The following is a 17391-nucleotide window of genomic DNA, read 5'->3' on the forward strand; positions in this document are numbered from 1 at the left end:
ACAATAAAGAGGGTCAAGCTATAATTTTCAGGGAAAGAGAGAGAAAAGAAAAAAAATCAATTTACAACTAGCTGAACCACCAATGACGACATGTGCCACTCTAAAGAGAACATGATATTGTGACACTTACAACAACATGGTGGATTGACATTTTTGGAGGCCTTGAGACTCCACACGCGCCATCTGAAGGGTGTAGGCGTCTCCCACTCGACCTTCAGGTGCCTCGCATGTGCCTGTTCTTTTTTTTTTTAATTTTATTTATTCAAATGTTAAATTCCCCTTGAGCTGATTTAATAATCACTCAAAAACTATTATGAAAAGACCAAAAAGCCAACTTTAAGTTTAAATCTTTTGCTTTTAAGAGTATTTTTGTTATTTTACTATGCATTTTAATTGTTTATTATTTTTTATATTTGGTCAAATATTAAATTACCCCTTAGTTGATATTATAATAATAGAAATACCATTATAAAAATACAAAAATGCTCCTAGATGCTAGATTTAAATTTTTTGTTTCTAAAAATATTTTGGTTATTTCATTGTGCAATCAAGAAGGGAAAAGACTTATTTGTTCTTGGACAATTTGATAATGATAAATGGGTCACGTAAAAAGACTTAAATGTCTTGAGAAGCCAATGTTAAGGTTTATGAGTGGAGAGGCAAAAACACAATTATTACATTTTGGAGCTATAGTGTTTTTCAAGGAGTCCCCAAAGGGCGTGGCGCGATGACAAAAGGCTTGAGATCTGTACAGCAGGTCTCGAGTTCGAGTCAAGACATGCACCTCTTGTAAGAACTTGGGACAACCGGAGTTTTACTCGCTCACCTGGACCTACAAAGTGCGCTTTCTAGAGGATGGAGTTTCCTTGAATTCAAAAAAAAAAAAAAAGTTTTCCAAGGAGTTTTAGGTTTTTTTAACTAGTTACCTTAATTATGCTTCACAATGGATCATATAAAAAAAATTGACTAAAAAATATGTTCAACATTATCAACGTGATTCTTAGCAATGAGAATAATTTTGATTGTGAATTTAAAATTTGAAGTATGCGCTTAAAGAAATTGACTAAAGCTTCTATGTGCTATTATCATTATAATGATTTTTTTTCTCACCAACTTAAAGTGCATATTTTAAATTAAGTGGGAATTGAATTAATGTGATCAAATCGAGTTGGAAGGTTTAATCATTATTTAATTAAAACCAAGTTTGATTAAAATAAATTATAGATACCATTGTATAAATATTAACATAACAACATTACATTCAAGGTAGACCAACTAACTCATCGACTAACTCATTGTCTAGGCCAAAATCTGGTTTTTTCTCTCTAAAATTGGTGAATTGACAAAGCCCGCATAGCATGTGAGCGTAACCTCATTCTATGCATATTTGAGATTGTAATTATAATTGTTTTTTATTTAGAAATGTATTAAAATAATATTTTTTTATTTTTTAAAATTTTTTTTATACCAGCACATCAAAATGATCTAAAAACATAAAAAAATATTAATTTAAAATAAAAAAATTTAAATTTTTTATATATACTTTTAAAATACAAAAATAAACAGAACTATACGAACATTCAAGCGCACGGGGACAGGGCACAGAATTATTGCTGACCTGCCGAGAGCCATTAGTAGATGATGGACCCTGTGATGCACAGCAACCACTTGATTTTAATATTTCATAGATCAAACAATTTTCTAATTTCAAGTTTGTTATCTGGAAAAGGAAAATCAGACTTTTTATTTGATAACAAATACGCAATTGCATAAACAATTACATTCATAAAACATTAAAGAATGTTTGCCCAAGAAAAAAAATCTCCCCCAAAAACCTTGGCTTTATCAAACACAACCAAGAAATAAACGGTAAGAAACCCAATCTGAGTCAAGACTACCGCATGCCAGAGATGAATAGGACTACTTATTTACGCCATACGATGCTGAGGGTGTTTTAGCTTTTTCCTCCTCATGCACTGCAGACTTTGAAGTACATTTTTCTTCTTCTTCTTCTTCCTTGTTTGAAGGGATCCCTTTTTCCTCTTCTTTTTCCTCAAGTACAGGGATACCAACACCTGGGGAGGCATCACTTCTTGTATCTTCTACTTCCTTGAGTGCAGGAACTCCTGCACTTGGGGGGGCATCGCTTCTTGCATCTTCTACTTCCTTCAGTGCAGGTAAACCTGCACCTTGGGGGGCATCGCTTCCTGTATCTTCTTCTTCTTCTTCTTCCTTGAGTGCCGGTATACCTGCATTTGGTGGGACATCACTTTCTGAAACCTCCTGTGTTTCTTGCGGGAGGTCAGGGACGGGATAGATTTCCTTTTCCAATAGTGAACTTAATGTGGTGTCAGAAGGTGAGGTGGGCGAAGGTGGAGAAACAGAAAGCATCTTCGTAAAGGGATAGACTTCGGTAACTTCTTCACTGCCTTCGTCCAAATAAACAACATCCTGCATTGTAAGTTGGTGGTATTCAACAATCTCTCTCAGAAAGCGGTTCTCGCGAGCATACACAGAATTCTCATGTGCTAGACGAGCTTTCTCAGCCAAAAGTGTCTCCAGTTGAAGGCGGATCTGCCATAGCAAATATGTAAATCAAATAGTAATCAATAGACTGTCACAATTGTCTCCTCCAGTTTAAAACAGCTAAAGAAGAAAGATTCATCAAAGCATCCTGCAGATACAGAAGCTAGCGGAAAACAATACAAAGAGAGCATAGATTACAAAATTAGGTCGAACAGCATGCATTGGTCCTACACAGAGAACCTTGTGAGATAAAAACACAATGAAGTACAAGAGTGCATTACCAGATCATCATCGTCAACATTGCTGCCCTTTTCACGGCTCTCCCGAAGCATTTTATTCTCTTCTTCCAGCTGTGAACATCTTTGTTTAGCAAAAGCCAGGTCTGCTTTAACCGTTTTTAGTTCCCGAAGAAGAAGTTTTGCTTTGGCAGCAGTAGCCATTGCAACCTGTGAACAGAAGGCTAATCATTCATTTCACCAGTTAGGAGATTGAAAATAGGCTCACAACTGTCTTTTGCTGAAGCTAATAATTTGGAGTGAATACTGATGATACGATTCCTATCCTGTTCTTAACATATTCTAAAATTGCTGCAAACCGAGTCAGTTCACAACCGCGATTACAGAAAGCCTTACTTTGGCCAAGCCATAGGCTAAAATCTAAGTCGACAAATGGGGACCAAAAAAAAATCATATTCTTCACACAGCCACAATAATCTATCTTGTATATAGAGACCTCCATATTTAGTGACATGCTGCATAGCAGCATTAAATAGGTTAGTTGAGAGCTTAAATCTTATTCGATTTCCAAATTAATGCATTTAAAACTTTTCCACATGAACCAGTGACCCACAAATACAAAGTTGCCACCTTACGTCGCGAGATGCCTTCAGTTGATTTTCATGGTTCAGAGGTTGTGTCTGTTGTTGCATCCATGAACTATTTGCACCAGGACTTTGATTGTATGCGTCGGGACCTTTTCGCCTTATTTGCAGTTTGCGAGTTTCTTGGATGATATCTGCTGTCTTATTTTCCACAATAGTGCGACCTTCCTGGAAAATAAGTAGAGATATTGAAGCAATAAAATATAATTTATATAATTGATAAGTTTTAAATGTATGACGGATTCATCCAGAAATGCAAATCTGCAAACATACTTGTTAGCATCATTAGAACTTATTTTATCAGTTCTTCTGGAATCTACCTTATTAATTCAGTATTTCAGAAAAGAAGAAGAGTAGAAAAAAATCTGACATTGGATCAATTCAAACTCTCCTTCTCACAGAAAATCTGATCACTAATTAACAACATTCAATTTAATTGCTAACCGTTATTTTTAATAGAGACTTGGGTTTACTACCATAATCTCAGCAATAGAAATGGAACCTAAACATCAATGGCCATGTTAGAGGATTGTCCACAGGTTAAAAATGGAAGAAAGTAGGGAAAGAAAAACCCTTTAGATGCTTTGCTCAAGATATAGATATGCAATCAATGAGCTCATCAAGTAGGATCAGGAACTAAAACAGGTTGTACAGTGAACACAATGGATAAGTTTGCCTAGAGTTGCAAAGGAAGCAAAACATCTTACCTCGAAAGCCTTTTCAAAGGTGTCACCAATTTGATTAAGGGAAGATGTAATCTTATCCAAGCCCTTTCGTATTGCAGGATTATCCATTTTCCTAAAGCCCTCAGGTGTCCGGTATGAATACTGTAAAATATTACAACAATCAATTGATGACACTTGCCCTTTTATTCTCCGATTTTCTTCACTGCAATAAGTGGGACTCAAATGTTAATTTGGTAATCACCTGACCACCTGCAGAGGAATCTGGCATCTGGAACCTTGATCTTTCTGGTGTTTCAAATTGTTGAGACATATTATCGTCCTCGAGAATCGCTTTTGCTTTCCGAGCAAGGACACCCCAAAACCCTTTCGAATCATTTGTTCCCGGTTTGTCCTCGTATGCATCAAACACCTAGATGTTCAGGCATCATGCCTCATCAAATTTACAGGGTACGAATTATGTGCAGTAAAGCTAGTAATGCAAAGACATGCAAACCAATTCCGTCATCTTTCTATAGTAATCGTTCTAGACTCCAATATGTACAATCATGCCAACAAGGGCATAAATCCAGTCAAAAAAAACTCAAAGATTTAGGCTCTGGATGCATGATTATCTAGTTTGAAATCCCCTAACCCTAAGTATATATTATCAATTCCTGAATTTTTGCCAAACCAAGAAGGAAAGCTTAGAGACTAAAAGCATATCAAATTTATTGAATCCTAGCGAAAAATACTATAAAATCTTCAACGTTTCTAACATTATTGAATAACTGCAAATTCATTGTCAACATTTAATATGCATAAAAATAAAGGATACAAAACTGAAGCAGTGATCAAAACCAATTCAGTATGTAATCATGGATTGAAAATATATTGATAAGATCAATTTAGAGATGCAGATAAGACGAGATCCATGTTCATTTTTGACAGATAAAAATCCTAAATGAAACAGAAACAAAAGAACGAAATTGGGTTCTTGATAACACGAAAAAAAAAGACATAAAGAAGACCTTAGATCTCCGAGGGATAGAATCTCCAGCATATGCAGAAGAAAGGGATGATTCACGATGAGCAGCAGATGCCCTAATAGCCTGAGCAGCCAGAGATGAAGATGAAGAAGATGTTATAAGAAAAGTGTCGTCATTGATATTAGTATTTTTGTTGATGTTTTCATGGTGGTTGTCTTGTTCTGGTGGGTGATGAATCTCTTCTTTGAATGTTGATGTCCTGGTAATTCCATGTCTTCTCCTATATGCCATCTCTTTTTATTAATGATAATAACTTGTTCTTGGCCGTTACAGCCACCCCCACCGCCACGATGACAAGTAGAGGTGGTGATCAAGGAAGAGGAAGATCACCACAGCCCACAACCGTCTCTCTGTTTTTGGATTTGTCCAACGAACCTTTACTTTGTTTTTTATACAAGACATTTACCATGAGGAATGCTAATGTGACACCACTTGTATCCTCTTAAGATACACTTACATATATTTTCATGTTATCATGATCCAATGGTTTGCATTGACTGGCGGCTATGCTCCTTCCAAATATACAATTACTTAGTCTACTTAGTTTTGTGAATGCCCTAGTTCGGGTGTGGATACCCCATATAAAAATTGTAGGAATGGAATTTAATCTTGATCTACTGCTGGTCCAAAGATACTGTTAGGTTAAAAATAAAATAAAATGATGTATGACTGTGCTACATATTTTGAACACTTAATGTGGGAGGCTTAAGATTCATCTTCTCCCTTTGCTTTTTTCAAGAAAACTCACACTTGTAAGAAGAAACTAGTCCAACTGTTTGCCTGCCTGTCTATCAGCGCAACTTTCCAGTTATGATTTTTTGTTCGAGTCTCACCTATCTTATTTCTTCGTTGACGGGCTTGCCTTCTCTTTATACTTTGTTTATGCAGCCCTTTTTTTTTATTATTGTAAAAGTTACTAGTTCAGACCGGAGCCCCGAGATTGGATTCTAGTTTTTGACAGCATATTCTCAAGTTCTTTATCTTGCCATAAGATTAATCCAAGTTCAAACCAAGGATGAAATGGATGCTTGCTTGATAAACTACGAGATTTGCTTTACGTCTTTCTTAACAACCAATGTATAATCATAGTTAATTACAAAGCAATTCCTACGAGGCTGCAATCACTGCCTTCTTTTACAACAAAGGACCCTTTTTTGATGCAAGGCCTTAGCATTATATGCACAAGAAGTAAAACATGTTTCCTGCCAATGAGTTCTTCATGTTTTAGTGCCATTATGTTACAGCTGCAGAGCCAAGTTAGTATGCTGAGTATTCAACGAGGAGTGTGGACGGCTATCATTGTAAGTCTCACCTATTCTGTTCGGAAAAGATCCCTGCATACCTGAACCATGCTGCAAAAATCTATTCTGCTCCGGAGAATTTATCTGGTCAAGCTGTGTCTTAAAAAATGGCAGATCAAAGATGAAATGGCCAGAAACAGGTGTCAATTGTTCGCTAGGTTTCAAGTCCTGAATTGTCTCGGACGAACTGCCAAGTCCATGATTTGGAACTTGAGCAGCTGGGGCTTGATCGTCACCTCTCAGACATTGTGTACTTGGACTATGTGTATTGCCAATATGTCGATTAAAACTTGACATGCCAGTGGTCTTTAGGGGCCATGAAGATGGTGATAAACTGTAAGTATCACTCAACCTGCTTTCCAAAGCATTTGACCTAACACCCTTGAAACCTGAATCCGATGGTTGTGATTTGTTATCCATCTTGCTTCTCTCCAGTTTATGCATTGCCGATCCATTATCCTTTTTACTTGAACCAGCAGCTAAAAGATTCAGATCTCTGGCATCAGCGACAGGAGAATATGAACCCTGTTGAAGGCCTCTATTTTGATTTTGGCGAGGCTTTTCATTCCTTGAGACACTGGCAACATCCGTGTCATTACAAAAGGAAGCATCACTGCTAATGGAACCAAAGTTACTGTAACAATTACCATTTGGTGCCACTTTCTCTGAAGTTCCATGAATGCCAAAGTCGTTACCAGCATAAGCAACACCTCCTTTATCGACATCAAACATGTCTATTCTGTCACCCCGGCTTACATTTTGGCATGCAGCTGTGATTGTAGCATCAAGAGTAGGTGGACACTGAGCAGAGGTTGATGCCGCAGAAGTTTGACAGTTTGGAGACTGAAGCCAAAAGTTTGAACCTGGAGTTGGAAAATTGGCAGCGGTAGTCGGCCATCCATCTAACTTGCGTTTGGCAACCATTTGGGCAGTTGGTCCTACGTCTTTAACAAACAAGAATAAGCTTTTATGATAGGCAATTTCCTGCTGATTCACCTACACCATGAGAGAACATAGTGTCATCTCTCATGAAGTATCTACTAATTCATGATATCAGGAAGCATAGATAGAAAACAGAACTGTTCTCTCAGGTAAGTCACTTACGTGCACTAGTGGCTTTGAATTACTATAAATTGATGAAATAATTGGATAGCTCTCATCAAGGAACGACATCCATGGCTTATATGTAGAGCGCCTATCTGTTTCAGAAAAACCAAATCTTTTACCATCTCCAGAACCTGTTGAAGAAGAGCTAATTAAAACATGTTATGAAATTTGCACAATTCAACTTCATGAAGAGAACGAAAATTTTCTGCATTTCTGTGTCCCTATTGTTAGAGCCTATGGCTCCATCCATTTGTGTACAATCCACATTGAAGAGCCTCACAGACCACAGGTTCATTATTCTTGAGAGTTTGAAACCTTCAAAATTGCACAATCTAAACAACCAATTGTGTAGTGGGAACAATCTAGCCTTTTCCCTTGTGGAGCAGATCCAACTATGATCTCATGTCAAGAGGATAAAATCATTAACCTAGTGAATCCCTTTAATTTAGTGAATGCAAGTCAGTTAAGTGTATGACAACCCACAAGGAGAGCTCCTTCTGGACAAAAAGAGAGTTCCTACCTTTAATGATATGGATTCCATATATTAAAAAATGGACAAATCACATATGGAGAACTCCATAGACTATGTGGCTCTATAAACAGCATTTTCCAAAGCAATTTCTGAAATTTCTAGATTAACCTTTAACATACTTTGTGCATGTTGGATCTGCCCTTCCCTAAAACAAGACCTTAAGAAATTTGATTTTGAGGTGGTCAGAACAGAATTCACTTCTTACCAAAAAGTACTTCATCATCTCTTGCATCAGAATGCGTAGTGATGCCCAAGCATGCAGAGTTCACTCGGATCGCTCTTTTTAGACTTGATGAACAACTTGTTAAACATGGGGTGGGTTTCGGGGATACATGAACTGCAGTATTGGTATTGCTGGATTTTGAACTCCTCGCAACCTTAAGGGATGGGCTATAAGTTGAACCCTTGACTTCATGTTGGGGCCTTCTACCACTTCGTCGTCTTGTCCCCGAGAATTCCAGTTCAAAATTATCAGGATCAGTTTTCAGAACATGGAAAACCTTCTTAGCTAATTCAGCTATGGCACGAGCCTGTAAAAACCAAGCTTTGACGTTCAGTTGGAGGTCAAAAATTCATAATTTATCTACACAGAATTCTTTGAATATGATTGAGTTGTTTGACAGGTAGTAGATAATCATACCTGTCTGAAATAAATGGTGGAAGAGGAATTGAAGTGCATTGCATTTCCGGATATTAGAAACACATCATGCTGCATAACAATTAAAAATTTTGTAATCAGAAAAGGGAAGAATAGCAGTTTCTTGTCTGGAAGCTACATGGTTCACACATCAACACTGTAAAACAATTGTACCTTCAAAATCATAAATAGAGAATTAATGCTTGATAAAGGAGCAAACCTCAAATTGTTCAAGACTTTTATACATTCCTTCATGAAGTTTAGCCCTCATGGTGCCGAAATCCATAGGCTCTTGGATGATTTCATAATACTCCTCAACCTTATTAGCAGCGATTCCATAAATACAATGAACAAGAAAGGATAACATTCTTGATAAGTAAGGAAACTTCTGATCATTACCAACCTCATTTGGGTCAACTGGTTCTGCAAATATTTCATGGGTATCTCTCCTAAGAGATGGAAAAATAAGAAACAAAAGTCAGAACAAGAAAGGAAACTGTTTTCAACCTGCAATGGACCCCTCAGCAAGAACTTCAACAGCTGTGTCATTGCACCAATTGCAAAAGACACGAGAAAGGAAACTATAATTGCGAATTACTGATGATGTTAAGTACTTGATGCATACAAGAATTCCTCAGTAACTTAAATGATATAAATACTTCAGAAAAATATCCACCTCTGTAATATGTCAACGATATGCTCAAGTATTCGTTTTTCTGGCACCCATGATGTACATGAAAAACTAGATGGTTGATCTGATCCAGGAGAACAACTAGAGTCACAAACAGAGAAACTTGGAGATCTGATTACAAATTTAATTAAAAAAAGAAGAAGGAAGGTAACCTGGAGAATGAGCTTGTCCTTTCTGTTTTGGGCCATCTTTTTTCTGCAAAATGGCTTCATCTGGTCCAATAAGGAATGTGAAATACGATGTCAGTGTCACTGAAATCTGCAGTTTGCAATTACATTTTAACGGAGCAAAAAGGCTTACCACTATTGATTGGATGATCTTTTTGACTTAGTTCTCTTTCATCTGATTCATCACTTGACTTGGGCTCCTGAAACCAAACTCAGGGAACAATGAAGACTTTCTATCAATCTATACAACCTCTTGAGCCACGAGGAGAGACCAAGAGGCAACGGCAAGCTCAAGCACATAATGACAACCACAAATTACTGGTTAGTTACTACCAATCTATAGGAACAGGTTCTGCATGTCATGGTAAAGTGGAAGGCTTTTTCAATTTGAACACAATGTAAACAATTCCCTTTGGAGGTTTGGACAAAGAAGAATGAAAGGAATAGAAGAGAGAAGAGAAAAAATCCTGAAGGAGCCCCACTGCCTTAAGAATTACAATGAAAGCAAAAAAGATAGTGATGATCATGTAAACCCATATGCTGCACTTGAGCTGAAATGTTGGGTGGGGTCAATCAACTGCTATTTCCAACTGCACAACACAAATTCTTCTCATGAATTTATGTAATAGTCATCCACTTTCACCCATATTAGGAGCCCTCTTTAAAACCCACCCAACAGCTTAGAAGTTAGATCCCAAATAAAAGAACAATTGGGCGTGAACAACTCAAATTATAGTGAGCAGGAAACCAGCAAAAATACTCATCACTGATTATTATTTCCATAAAACAATGAATTTGATGAAGCTGATTGTTATTACCCCACCACTCCAACAACCTTGAATAAATAAATGAACAAATAAAAGTAAAAAAGGAATGGAGGCAGGCAGAGAAGTAAAACCTGTTGAGCATTGGGAGTAGAAGCCACATCTTGAAGTGGTTTAAGCTTCCTCTTTTTCTTTGCCCTTGTCCTACAGGCTGGACCCTCAGGTTGGTTCTCCTTTTGCTGCTCCAACTCCTTGTCTTGTACCTTAGCAACAGTACTGGTACTAGTGCTTGTAATGCTCCTACTAAGCCTAGTTTTTTTAGCAACAGTGGTCCTACTCAGTGGCTGAGCCTTCCACACATCCAAAGCAGATATCCTAGGACTCCTCCTGTGTCCCTCTCTAAACATTCTCCTACTCTTCATTTTTGTACTTTTCTAGCCAACAAAACCAAAAAAGAAACAAACCCACATTGTCAATTTTGTACCTTTGTGTTTACTCATTTCAAAGAGGACACCTTTACAGTAAAATAATCATAAAAACCCACCTCAAGTTTGACAAGAACAACAACCCAGGTTTCTTTTCTGCCTGAAAACGTGAAAAAGCAAGTGCAAAATGGCAATGGAGTTTGGTTGAGGTGTGATTGTTTGAGCTTTATAGAAGGAAAAGCAGCCGGAGAAACAGTGAGAAATGAGAATGGAAAAGGGGGTACATTGAAGAGGTACAGCTAGGAAACAAATGGGGTTTAGTTTTTTTCCATTTTAGTGAGAGAGATGCAGTATTTTCAGGCAGGGTAAAGGCATAAAAACCCCTTAATCGATAGCTGTTTTTTGCTGATTGTTTTAAATGAAATCTTGGTGTATGCAAGCAAAGGTGGCATTTGGCAGGTGAATATAGGATAATCTTACCATCAAAGAGTAATGACAGGATAAATATATTGTAATAGTAATAATAATAATAATAATAATAAAGATGAAGAAATGAAGGCTTTTCGAAAGCTTCTGCTTTGCAATAACCAGAGTGAGACAGAGAGAGAGTGCGTGTGGGGTTACCCAGAAGGGCCAGAACACAACCAGACAAGAAACGAATCAGCTAATAAAAGCGACTATACTATTGTTTTCCTCATTTGTCCTGATTTTATTTATTTATTACTGTTTTAAAAGTAATAATATTAAAAATATATTAAAATAATATTTTTTTTATTTTTTAAAATTTATTTTTAATATTAATAAATCAAATCAATTTAAAATACTAAAAAAAAATTTCAAGTTTTAATAAGAATCAACCTCAATCTTAATTCCAAGCAAGCATAAAAGACGATGGACTAAAACTGCTAACTCAACCTTTGACCATCCCAACTTATAAAACTTGGGTCTTGTCTCGAGTTGACCCTCTAATTGGATTTTAAAACTATGATAATAACCATTTTATCTTTATGTTTACTCCAGTCAACGGTCAACTTGGCTCATGACCCAAACTTGGTCTTGGTTCAATCCCCGAGTAAGGTTTTAAAATTATGATAATAAATATTTTTATCCTTATATTGACTCGGGTCTATGGTCAACCCGACCTGTGACCTGAGCATGTTCCTAAGTCGACTCCCGAGTCGAATTTTAAAACTATCATAATAATCATTTACATCTTTACATTGACACAAGTTAATGGTCAACTGGACTTGTATCTAGCCTCGAGTCGACCCCTGAGTCGAGTTTTAAAACTATAATAATAATAATTTTTATCCTTACATTGACCTGAGTCAATGGTCAACTCGACTCGTGATCTTGGTTTGGCCTTGAGTCGACCTCCGGTATGAGTTTAAAATTATGATAATAATTATTTTTATCCTAACGCTTACCTGGATCAATTGTCAACTCGACTAGTGACTCAAGTTTTGCCTCGAATCAGTTCTTAGTTGGGTTTTAAAACTATAATATTAATTATTTTTATTTTATGTTGACTCGGATCAACTAGATTCACTCTTATGTAGAAAATTAGACAAACTTGTCCTATTTTTTTTTCAGTGAGACTAAAATTTCTGCATTTGAACAACCTTGAACATGAAAAAATATATTTTTGTATTATCCGAAGATGTATCAAACAATCTCACAAAAAAAATTATCATATCTAAGTTCATTATTTTACAGCATACCAAACACTATCTTTTTATATACTCTATCATCTTTGCATGTTCATCGAATTCTCAATAGATTTTTTTTCCTTCTTTCTTTCTTTCTTTCTTTTAACATAGACAGGTTGAATTAAAAAGGAATTCGTTGAGATCTTCCGAATTATCTCAAACCCAACAGACAAGAGTATCAATGTGATCTATTAAGACTTTTCATGTTATATTAAGACATCTTAATTACAAAACCTCTCCATAAAATGAAAAGAGATAATAAAACTAGGAGTTCTGATATTCCTGACAGTGTCTAGAAGGATGGAGTGAGCCTCGGTGCTTGTTGCAAACGACATCAATTAACAACTAGGCATTACCATCAAAGAACACTTGTTGGCAGGAGTGAGCTGTGTGTAAGCTTCCCGGGGTGCAAAATCTTCAACAACCGTGGCATCTAAAGCATGTTGTAGTGGTCGATGAGCACATTCAGCGTTGATCACCGTGCCGTTCATGTCTGCCATGATCACACCACGGGCTCCTTCTCAAGAAATAGGATCAGAAGCCCCCGTCAAGATTTATCCTTAAGATTCCCGGTGGGGGAGGTTGTCATATCATCGGCAGCAATAGTGGAGGTGTACCTGTATCCTGATTTGATGAGAGCTAGAAGGAGGAGGCTGCAACTTTCAAATTCATGCTGCTGATCAAAAGCTCTTTTGAAATAATCTGACAGGAAGACCAATCAGTAGCATTAAAGACAGAGTCTTCGCGAGCTTTTCATAACCTATCAATTCATACTGCGTTGGATTTTGACATTAATAGTTGTCTTTTCTTGGTTGATTTTATACTCAATTTTAAACCAATCTTAATTTCATTTTGTTTGTAAGATTGGTGTCAAAACAAGTTCTTGTGATTTTTAGTCTCCCGGTTAAGATAAATTTATATGATTTCTTTCATCTCTCGAAGAAGACAAATATTCGTTATATTAAGTCTCTCAAATATGGCTTTATTCATGAAGAATATTATATATAGTTTAAATGTATTGTTGTTATATGTCTTGTAGTGTTTTTGCATATGTGACTTTTCGAGTCCGTTTGGGAATGCGGTTGCCACGTGCTTTTAAATTTTAATTTTTTTTTATGTTTTTAGATTGTTCTGATATACTGATTTCAAAAATAATTTTTAAAAAATAAAAAAAACATCATTTTAATGCATTTCTAAGTAAAAAGCATTTTGAACCACAGCTGCTACCACAATACCAAACAGACCCTTAATAATGAAGATGTGTGCTTGGATAAAGAAAATATTTGTTCATGTGGTTCAAATTCGTAATCTTCACCTAACTTTTAATTCTTATTGTTTTTAAATTAAAATTTTCTCAATTATCTTAGATCTTATTATTACACAATGTTTTTATGATATGATTTATATTTTTGCCAGTCTGACACATTACTATAATTGATAACTATTAAAAAAAATTATCATCTACTAGCTCGGTAATGTTAAATCTCACAAAGCTTGAGTTTGCTGCTTTGATATATCTAGTAAAAATTGTTTTCTATGGACTGTTAATGCTGAAATTTATCAAGATGCTATGAAATTTAAAAGAAAGGAGTGATCATCATAAGAAAATAATAATTTCATGAGCTCGTTGTGAATGGATTTACTTGTAGTTGCAAGATTATAAAATCAAAGTATTTTGAATTAATTCTCAATTAAAATTATACAAAGAAATATGGCTAAGGAAGGCTTGCTGGAGAAAACTAAAACTATTTTTCACGCTTCTAATATGCTCCTACAACAAGAATACCATAAGCATAGTTCTATGAAATATCCTAATTTGATATCATGTTTTCTTGCTGCTTTTGATTAAAAAAAAATTATCAATTAAGATCAATTCATTTAGAGCCATCCCTTGAAGTGAATACTATAATATCTTATTATCGTGAGCATGGTCGTGGATGTGGTCATAGTTATGACTGTGAGAGTGGCCATTTGTGGCTATAATAACTTTGAGTTTCATGGTGTTCATAACAACTTAGAATTTTAAGAAGTCAAGAAATAATGAGAAGTGTGGAAAGAAGAGAGATTCACAAAATAAACCCTAAAAAAATACATAAAATAATTGTTGGGATACACTTTGATGCTTTTGACTTCTTTGAAAATGTTGATGGAAACAAATAATCGTTTCATAAAAAATAAAAAAATTCATCTTGGTTAATATTTTATATATTAAAAAAGTTATCTAGTATGTTTTTTTGGTAGGATAGTTTTAACTTTTAGTGTGTTATCTTTCAATTTGGTATATTGTATTTCATGCAAAGTATTATCTTTTTAAATAAATAACTAAAATAAAACTCTTGTTTTGTATTTATAATTCTTATTTATTTTTTTTAAATAAATATGAACTTATTTGGAGTCAATGGTGAGAATTCATGTGTGGAAGATATTGCAACAACACACACCATCATCAAAGATAAAATATATTTTTCTCAACTTAAATTAGTTGATGCAAATGTTAATACAATATTTGGTGTTGAAAATATAATTGAAGGCTAAAATATAGCACATGCCATGTCCCTTAAAGAAGCAAAATTATTTATAAGCGACACGTTATTTTCTAGAATATCACAAAAAAATCTACTTAGTTTTAAAAATATACATTGTAATGGTTATCATATTGAGGCCATGAATGAGATTGGTACATGATTTCTTTATATTACATTGCTTGTCTCAAGCAAGAAATATATAGTGGAAAAGTTGTCATCGTTCTTTTCAGGATTATACTATACATATATTAATCCAAAAGAATTCAATATTTTGATTAATAAAAAGTTATTTAATTCAAAGACTTTTATGTTTTAACATGATTGTCTAGGTCAACTGGTGTTATAATAATGAGAATAATTACTGAAATTTTAAATGAAGATCCATTAAAAAATTAAAAGATTTTTTTTTTATCAAATAAATTTTCACATGCAACCTGTGATCAATAGAAAATGATTACTAGTCAACATATTGGTGATATGTTTATTTGTATCTACTCAAACTATTGCACATTTTTCAAGACTTTTTATATAGATACTCTAATTGAGAGCATAATTTTTTGGATTATACAATTAAGAAAATTCATCTTAATAATACAGTATAACTTACATCTTTGTTATTTAATGAATATTACAAGTCAATTGAAATTGAAATTATCATTGAGCATTTTATGGCTAATGTGCATATATAAAATGGTTTAGCAGAATCTTTAATTAAACATTTGTAATTAACTATTAGACCATTATTCATAAGAACCATGTTGTCAAGTTCTTAGGGATTTGCTATATTACATAAATACCACAACACTAATTTGAACTAAGCCAATTGTTTACCATAAATACTTCTTATTACAAATAGTTTTTGACCAAAAACAAGATATATTCTATTTGAGAGTTTTTGCTTGTGCAATATTTATTCCAATTACCTCACCATAAAATACAAAATTACATCTATAAAAAAAAACTATGAATTTATGTTGGAATTGAATCTCCTCAATTATTAAATATCTTGAATCATTGACTAGAATTATTTTCATAACATGTTTTGTTAATTGTCAATATGATAAAACAATGTATTCAATTAAATTTCTTGAAGGACTAAAAATCTTGAAACATACAACTCAAACCTCAAGAAATGTATTCAATTAAATTACAAAAATCATTGTATGGATTAAAATAATCAGGATGAATATGATACAATTGTCTTAAAACATATCTTTTTAAAGAAAAATATGTCAATAATCTTATTAGACAAAATGTGTTTTTATTAGGAAATCAAAAGTTGGATTTACTATTACTACGTATGGTGATGATTTGAATATTATAAGAACTCATGAAAAGCTTGTAGAAATAGTTTCATATCTTAATAAAAAAAATTAAATTAAAAAATCTTGGAAAGATAAAATTTTATCTCGGCCTATATATCAAGCATTTATTAAATATAATATTTTTTTCTCATCAATCCCCTTATACAAAAGTGTTAAAACATCATTGTAAGAATAAAGCACATCTATTAAACTCCCTGATGGTAATGGTAGTTTGATTCATTGATATAAAGAATGATCTTTTTCATTCTTAAGAAGATAATGAAGAGATTTTTGGTCCTAAAATTCTATATCTTAGTACAATTGATGCATTAATGTGTCTTGCTAACTATACAAAATCAAATATAATATTTTTTGCTAACTTATTGGTAAAATATTATTTAGAATTGACATGAAGACATTGGTGTGATGTTAAATATGTATTTCATTTTTTTTTGGAGCAAATGATATGGAATTATAATTTTTAAAATAGTCGATTGTTTGGATATGCTAATGTTATTTATTTGTTTAATTTATGTAATATTCATTCTTAAACAAGATATTTATTCACATATGATGGTATAGCTTTATCTTAACACTCTACTAAACAAACTATTGCTACCACTTCTTCAAATCATGCCAACATGCTAGTATAGTATATAATATACGGATTTTTTTATTATAATAAAATTAGTTATCATATAATATATGCAATTAGCATAAACGGATGTTTAGTTTTTCTTATGTATGTGAATATTTCCCTGCATTAGAACTTTTTTATACAAGTTAGGTATTTGTGTGTTTATTATTATAAAACATAAAGTCTTATCATATGGTAAATTATAATTATAATCGAGTAAAAAAATATAAAAGAAATTAAATAAAAAAACCGTGGTAATGCACGAGTAGTTGGCAAGTTAGAAATTGAGATTTAAAGCATCAAAGATCAGATAATTAACCTGAAAAAAAAAAAAAAAAAAAAAAACAGGAATGCCAGTCGTGGCCGCGACTAAGAAAAACGAAAAAGGGCCCGGCCCAACCCATTGACTCATGTCAGCCGTGGCGCGTGTGATTGAATTTAAAATTTTTACTGACAAAGAAGATAGAGGGTGTTT

General features: G+C 34.1%; 2 protein-coding genes across 4 annotated transcripts; both read right to left on the reverse strand.

The window, feature by feature from the left end:
* Positions 1-1712: 1712 nt before the first annotated feature.
* Positions 1713-5609, reverse strand: LOC18100027 (uncharacterized). The gene is made up of 6 exons (XM_024603089.2): positions 5100-5609; positions 4334-4501; positions 4114-4233; positions 3398-3574; positions 2808-2972; positions 1713-2574 (listed from the first exon to the last, which is right to left on the reverse strand). The coding sequence occupies exons 1-6, from the start codon at positions 5346-5348 to the stop codon at positions 1921-1923; spliced, it is 1533 nt and encodes a 510-aa protein (XP_024458857.2). The 5' UTR covers positions 5349-5609; the 3' UTR covers positions 1713-1920.
* A 521-nt stretch (positions 5610-6130) lies between these two features.
* Positions 6131-11341, reverse strand: LOC18100028 (uncharacterized). 3 transcript variants are annotated; one of them, XM_024603357.2, is made up of 11 exons: positions 10861-11341; positions 10451-10750; positions 9686-9752; positions 9538-9597; positions 9371-9449; positions 9098-9143; positions 8915-9013; positions 8698-8766; positions 8263-8587; positions 7523-7617; positions 6131-7414 (listed from the first exon to the last, which is right to left on the reverse strand). In XM_024603357.2, the coding sequence occupies exons 2-11, from the start codon at positions 10736-10738 to the stop codon at positions 6356-6358; spliced, it is 2187 nt and encodes a 728-aa protein (XP_024459125.1). In that variant the 5' UTR covers positions 10739-10750; positions 10861-11341; the 3' UTR covers positions 6131-6355. The 3 variants fall into 3 exon arrangements, with proteins under 3 accessions (XP_024459125.1, XP_024459124.1, XP_024459123.1); XM_024603356.2 differs by having other exon boundaries at positions 7523-7656; positions 10451-10745; positions 10861-11339; XM_024603355.2 differs by having other exon boundaries at positions 7523-7656; positions 10861-11339.
* Positions 11342-17391: the final 6050 nt, after the last annotated feature.

Source organism: Populus trichocarpa, chromosome 6, assembly GCF_000002775.5.
Source record: "Populus trichocarpa isolate Nisqually-1 chromosome 6, P.trichocarpa_v4.1, whole genome shotgun sequence".
Taxonomy (NCBI): Eukaryota; Viridiplantae; Streptophyta; class Magnoliopsida; order Malpighiales; family Salicaceae; genus Populus; species Populus trichocarpa.